At 53.2% G+C, this 6,577-nt stretch overlaps 1 protein-coding gene across 2 annotated transcripts in view; it reads left to right on the forward strand.

Annotated features, from left to right (window-relative positions):
• The first annotated feature begins 1,280 nt into the window (after positions 1–1,280).
• Positions 1,281–6,577, forward strand: part of Cand2 (cullin associated and neddylation dissociated 2 (putative)) — a 24,447-nt gene continuing 19,150 nt past the window's right edge. Inside the window, exons 1-3 of one of the 2 annotated variants that reach the window (XM_004645614.2) lie at positions 1,281–1,649; positions 4,838–4,981; positions 5,778–5,932. In XM_004645614.2, the coding sequence (XP_004645671.2) occupies positions 1,357–1,649; positions 4,838–4,981; positions 5,778–5,932 (592 nt within the window). In that variant the 5' untranslated portion in view covers positions 1,281–1,356. Of the gene's footprint in view, positions 1,650–3,229; positions 3,285–4,837; positions 4,982–5,777; positions 5,933–6,577 lie in introns of those variants that run through there. The other variant, XM_023705912.1, reaches the window with a different exon arrangement.

Genomic DNA, 6,577 nt, shown 5'->3' on the forward strand with positions numbered 1-6,577 from the left:
TCTTTTGAGTTCTTAAACTAGGGAAACTATATGATATTTACACATATGTGTCTGGTTTATTTCACTTATGAGTATATGTTCAAGTGGCATCCACTTCAATATAAAGGCTTCGAGTTTATCATTCTTAATAGCTGAATAATACTCCATTGTGTAAAAATACCACATCTTTTTCAACCATTCCTCAGGTGATGGGCATCTTGGTCCAGGTGAGTCTTGATAAATACCTTGGCACTGGGGTTCTACAAATGTGCACTGTCACATTCCTGGGTTTGTCACAAGAAGGTCAGCATCATTGCCCAACTCAGCCTAGTGCTAGAAAATAATGCCACTCTGGCTTCACTGGCACATATTGAGTAGCCATGCAATTCCATGGCACCAGGCTTCACACTGGCATTTGCTGTTATCCTGTCCAATCCTGCCCAGTCCTGGAAAAGCTGCTACCTGCTACTAGAGAAGGCCCACTATGCTGACCAGTCCTACGGTGGTAGCCAGATGGCTTGGGGCTTGAGGCAAGAGATGTCCCCTCTTCCTGATCCCCTGGTAACCAGGGTAGTAGAGGAAGGAGAAAGTGGTGCTCTATAGTGGTAGGTGCAGGTGTCATTAAAATCTCTGTGTTTGGGGGCTGGGAAGATAGCTCAGTAGAATAAGCGCTTGCCTGGCAAGCACAAGGGCCTGAGTTCAATCCCCAGTTCCACCAAAAAAAAAAAAATCTCTGTTTGAGCTGGGGCTGAAGCTTCATAGTAGGAAGAGTACTTAGCCTGCACAGTTCATAGAAACCAAAAACATGTTTCTTTTATCCTTTTTGGGTGAGAAAAACTGCTCAGAGAGGTTGTGATATTGTCCTAAGGCAACACACCTAGAAGAGGTTTGAACCCAGGCCTGTCTTGCTGCAAAACACATGCCACTCCCGCTCCCACCAACAGCCTGGCTGTGCTTGACCCACAGACTCTTCTCCTCCAGAATGGACCTAACTGGGGGAACTGAGTACTTCCTGGAAGGTCTGTCACCCAGGGAATGAGGGGAGCTGAGGTTACCCTCACTCCAACCCCATTGCCTCTGCTTCCCCAGGGTTCTTCTGCATTGCTGTAAAACATGGAACAGGAGCCTGAGGTGGTCCTGAGGGTGGAGGACAGTGGCTGGGCTCAGGCCGGTATGGGATGGAGAGGTGGGGGACACTCCTGTCTCTTGAATATCTAAAGGAGAACCCACAGACGTAAAGTAACCTACTCAAGGCTGCACTACAGAACAGGCAAAGCTGAGATTCAAACCTGAGGCTCTAATTAATACTCTGGGGAGTGGTGTCCAGGGTCCCACGGGTGGAACATCCTCGGCATCCCTGGGAGCAGGCAGTGCTCCATGACAGAAGGTGAGATCCCCATCCATGGGGGTGTGCAAACCCAAGCTGAGCTGTCACGTCGAGCGGCCACGCGGGCCCAGCACGCAGCCGCAACTCCCAGGCCAGCCGCCCGCCCCGTGGTCCGGCTCCCGGCTCCCGGACTCCCGGGCGGGGCGCTGCTATTTCTGTCGCCGCGGCGGGAAGCAGGGGCGCCGGCGCCATTTCGCTCCCAGCCGCGTAGCACCATGAGCACCTCGGCCTTCCACGTGGCGGGGCTGCTGGAAAAGATGACATCCAGCGACAAGGACTTCAGGTGCGCGCTGGCCTGGCCAGACCCCGGCCCCTCGTCCTAACCTGATCTAACCCGTCCATCCTCCTGGCCCCGGCCCCGCCCCCGCCCCCGCCCCTGCCGCCACTCTTTTGCCAGGTCCTGACCCTAACCCTCACATTGACTCTGACCCGATCCCTGTCCCTCACCCAAGCGCTGAGCAGGAGTGACCCAGCAGCCCTACCCCAACTCCTCTGTCCCCGGCTCAGCACCCCAGAACCTCAGGGGCAGAGTACAAGAGAAAGTTGGAAGCCTCTGGTCCAGCCCCTTCTCTCAGGGGAAACTGAGGCCCAAGGTAGAAGGGATGGACCTTAGCCACAGGCCAGTACTGGACCCTGGAGCTGGCAGAGGCTCTAGATACACCTTGGCTACAGTCCCGTAGCTATCACTTTGTCCCTGTTTTACAGAAAGGGCTACTGAGGCTCAGAAGCAGGAAGGGCCCAGGTCCCACAGAGGAGCTCAACATGGGAGACTAGGGTTAGGGCCTGGCAGGCTGGTGTAGAACCCTTGTCCCACACCAGCAGGTCGGGGAGCCTGAAACCCCAGTCTTCACTGAACAAGATCCTGGCTTCAGAGGGCCCCCACCACGCCTAGGTATAAGACCACACACGTCACTCCACCCCCCAGTCCTGGTAACTGCCAATCCAAGGGCTGGAGGAGGGGCAGGAGAGGGCTCTTATGCAGTGCTGGGGGAGGGCTGTGCCAGGTAAGGCTGAGCTTCCTGCACCCTGAGATTCCCTGGCCCCACCTCTCACTCCTTTGGGCACCACTGACGACAGAGCTCCCACACACACATCATATTTTTGCCCTGTCACTTTTCTGCCAGGGTATTAGAAAGGAACTGCAGCTCTGCTGGACCATAGGGACTTCAGGGGACACACAAGTGCTCAGGGGATGTCGGCCAAGTCCAGGTGCCCTGCCCCACCCTAGGCAATGGATTCCACCTGCTTCTGCCCAGTGCCCAAGAAGCCCTTGCTTGTCCCTGACAGTGGCCTGAGTACACTTAACACCACCATGAGCAACAGGAATGGTGGCTATTTTTAGTGTCCTAGCACCAGCTGTCCCAGTGCCCATGTGGCTCCCAGCTGAGTGGCCTCTAGGGTTTCTCTGGAACAAAACTGACACTGGCTTGAGGCTCTTGGAGATGACAGGAACAGAAGGGGGCCCTTGGTGGAGGGGGAAGATAGAACCTGTCCTGGGTTGGACATACCAAATCCATAAACACAGAATCCTGCCAGTACCCAGATCATTTCTGAAAGCACAGGCCTATGAGTAGAGGAGCCAGTAGGCCTATCTGGGGGGCTGGTGCTCCACCCTCTGTGTTGTGTGACCTTGCACAGATCCTGAAAATTCTCTGAGTATAATAGTCCCATCCACCCCGCTAATATTTCCAAGGGTGCTACAAGGTAGAGACAAAGAAAATTCACATTTTATCACCGCAAAAGCAGCCCCAAGAGGAGGAGGCAAGTGCCCAGTCACGCTATTGATAAGTGGCATGGCTAAAGTATTTATATAAAGCTTCATTTAACAGGCTAAAGCACTTATCCCCCAACTTCTACAAAGCAGTTTATGTGCACTCTGAGCTGCTTTCTACAGGAATACAGAGCTGGAGATGCAGAGGTACATTAGAAGGGCTGAGATTTATTTATTTATTTATTTATTTTTAATTAATTAATTAATTTATTTATTTATTTATTTTTGCGGAACTGGGGAATGAACTCAGGCCCTTGTGCTTGCCAAGGAAGTGCTTATTCCACTGAGCCACCTCCCTGGCCCCAGAAGGGCTGAGTTTTGAGTTCAAGTTTCCCTACAACTGTTCGACTCCAAGCACAGCCAAGGGCTGCCTCCCTCCAGCCCTCTCCAAGCTAACCCTGACCCAAACCCTAGCCCTAATGCAGACCCTAGACCTCTTTCCATCCCTCTCCCAGCTAACCCTAACCCTAATGGTAAACCTAACCCTCACACTAGCCCTAGCCCTCACCCTCATCCTCACCCTGTTCCAAGCCCTCGCCCTCTGTGGACCTATTCCTTGCTGAGCCCAGGTCCCAGTGCTGAACTGATGGCCAGCACCAGTGAGGTCAGAGTCCAGAGGGAATGGCTTTCCTTACTAGGGGTATATTCAGAAGGATCCTCTTTGGGAAACAGTTATGCTTAGGGGTGTGTGTGTGTGTGTGTGTGTGTGTGTGTGTGTGTGTGTGTATGTGTGTGTGTGTTGGGGGATAGCACAGAGCAGTCAGTCATTCCTCACTGGGACACTGGAGTTAGGCTCCTAATAGATGAATAGGAGCACCATGGGTAAAGAAGAAAGCAAGGCAGAAGGCCCACTGAGCCCTTAGGGTACTCCCTCAGTGGTCAGGTAGAGCTGGGCCAAGTGGGCAGAAGTACAGCTAGGGAGCCAGTCTGCCTTCCCCAAATGTCCCCTCCCCAGAGCCGACCCAGGAACACATGTGGCTACCTCAGGCCATGGCTCACATCCCCTTGCTCCCAGTGTCCTTCTCCTCTCAGTGACGAAGGCCAGGGACCTCAGAGGCACAGGGGCCCTCATGGTATGGGGCACTATAGGCCACCCAGCATGAGGGTCCAAACCCAGGAGGCAGGGCATCTCCTCACTCTGTCTCTACACAAGGTCCTATGGGAGTCAGGAAACAGCTGAGCAGCTCTGCAGGGACAGGGCGTTGGGGGCAGTTCAGCCTCTGCTTGGGCTCTTCACCTGGCAGGTATGGTATCCCAGGTCCACCCCACTGCCCCAGCTCTGTGGCCAGCCACAGATTCATTAAGTGTCAAACCACACAGTGCCTAACCCTAGTGCCTGCCCCACCTACTCTGTGTCCAGGGTCCATTGTTGGGTCCCAGGGAAGTGATTTCCAAAGCTAGGTCCTCCATCCTGAGTGCCTCCCAGGGACTTGTTAGACTGTGCCAGGGACCCCAGGCTGCAACACAGGCCACCATAGAGACACAGCTCTGCCCACTTGCCCCTGCTGCTGTGCTGTCCCTCAGTACTCGTCATGTCTCTCATGGCCCCACAGGGGTCCTATGCTCACCCCACTCTCAGACAGAGACCCAGGCTGAGCCAGAGGCAACCACTTGGGCATGGAGCCAGCTTGTCATGCTTGCCGGCTGCCTTCTGTGGGTGTCCACGTGGCTGCAGCCCTGTGGAACTCCTTGGTCCCCAGGTTCATGGCCACCAGTGACCTGATGGCAGAGCTGCAGAAAGATTCCATCCAGCTGGATGAGGACAGTGAGCGCAAGGTCGTGAAGATGCTACTTCGGCTCCTGGACGACAAGAATGGGGAGGTTCAGAACCTGGCTGTGCGGTGGTAAGCGTTACTGCAGGCAGGAGGGCAGTCCGGAGGGCTGCTGGGATGGGGCACTCAGGAGTCCTACCTTCAGGGACAGCCAGAGAGAGAGGACCTGCTGGCAGCTCCAGGGCACTAGTGGTCTAGACAGTGGCTTTCTCCAAAAGTAGACAGGACTCAGGTCCCAGTTGATTTAGGAAGTGGTAATCCCAGGAAATAGAAGAGGGGAGAGAAGAGAGCCAGGCAAGGCCTTGTGGAAAACTGTTTTTTTCTAGTTTAAGCTGGGCTTGAACTCACTATATAACCTAGGCTGGCCTCGAAATCACAGCAACCCTCCTGCCTCAGCCTCTGGAGGGCTAGGAAGACAGGTGTGTGCTATCAAGTCCAGCTGGAGGAATTGTTTTTAAATCCCCTGGGAAGGAACTGAAGACATAGCTCAGTGGCACAGTGCTCACTTGGCAAGTGTAGGGGTGTGAGTTTGATTCCCGGTACCAAAAGAGAAAGAAAGAAAGAAAGAAAGAAAGAAAGAAAGAAAGAAAGAAAGAAAGAAAGAAAGAAAGAAAGATCAAATCCCCTGAGAACCTCTGGGACAACACCAGCGTCCATGGGAACTGGCCAGAACTACACATCCTCAGCTCCCAGGAGGTATGAGGACTGCAAGGCAGAGCAAATGGGGCCATGAGATACCATGCTGGGTACGGGATGAAGCTTGGGCAGAGCACAGAGTCCCTGGTCAGGGAGGGCCTTTCCTCTAACCATGTGACAATGGAGCATGGGGTCCAGGCCCAACTGACTGAGGTGCCCCCCTCCTGCCCAGCCTGGGTCCACTGGTGGGCAAGGTGAAGGAGTGCCAAGTGGAGACCATCGTGGATGCCCTCTGTGCCAACATGCGGTCGGACAAGGAGCAGCTCCGGGACATTGCTGGCATCGGCCTCAAGACTGTGCTCTCGGAGCTGCCCCCCACAGCCACAGGTACCCAGGCCCCACCACTGGGCATAATGCTCTTTGTCCCAGCTCATGGTTAAAAAACTGAGGCTCAGGGCAGTGACAGTGCTGACCTAACGCTCCTCAACTAGGAGGTGGCGTCAACTCAGATCAATTTAAATCCATGGCCTTGTGTCTGCTAGGAATGCTTTTAGCTGCTCAGAGTGGTTTCAAGCAGCAACATGAGAAGGGCAGGGTGGCGCACATCTGTAATGCCAGCACTCAGGAGGCTGAAGTAGGAGGACCACCGTGAGACTGAGACCACCCCAGACTACAATAGCAAGTCAATGGCAGGGGGAAAAATAATAATAATAAGTAATATAGAGAGCCCTTTCTGATCTTTGTCTCAGGCCAGGAAGTTTATATTTATAATCCCATGGATAAATTATTGGAATCTCATCAAGTTAATTTCAATCTACCACATCCAGTGCAACCAATGGCAAGAATAAAGACACTAAGGCATATACGTAGATATGGGAAGCCAAGGGGTCCTTAGTTCAGCCATGATGATTCTACCCACTTACTTTGAATGATACTTTAATAACAACCTGTTAGCCATATTTGGCTTTTCTTAAACTGTATTTGGCAATACTGCACCTAAAATTAGCTCCCTATTTAGTGTACAGTTAGTTG

Source organism: Octodon degus, unplaced genomic scaffold (assembly GCF_000260255.1).
Source record: "Octodon degus isolate 3935 unplaced genomic scaffold, OctDeg1.0 scaffold00233, whole genome shotgun sequence".
NCBI classification, from domain to species: Eukaryota; Metazoa; Chordata; class Mammalia; order Rodentia; family Octodontidae; genus Octodon; species Octodon degus.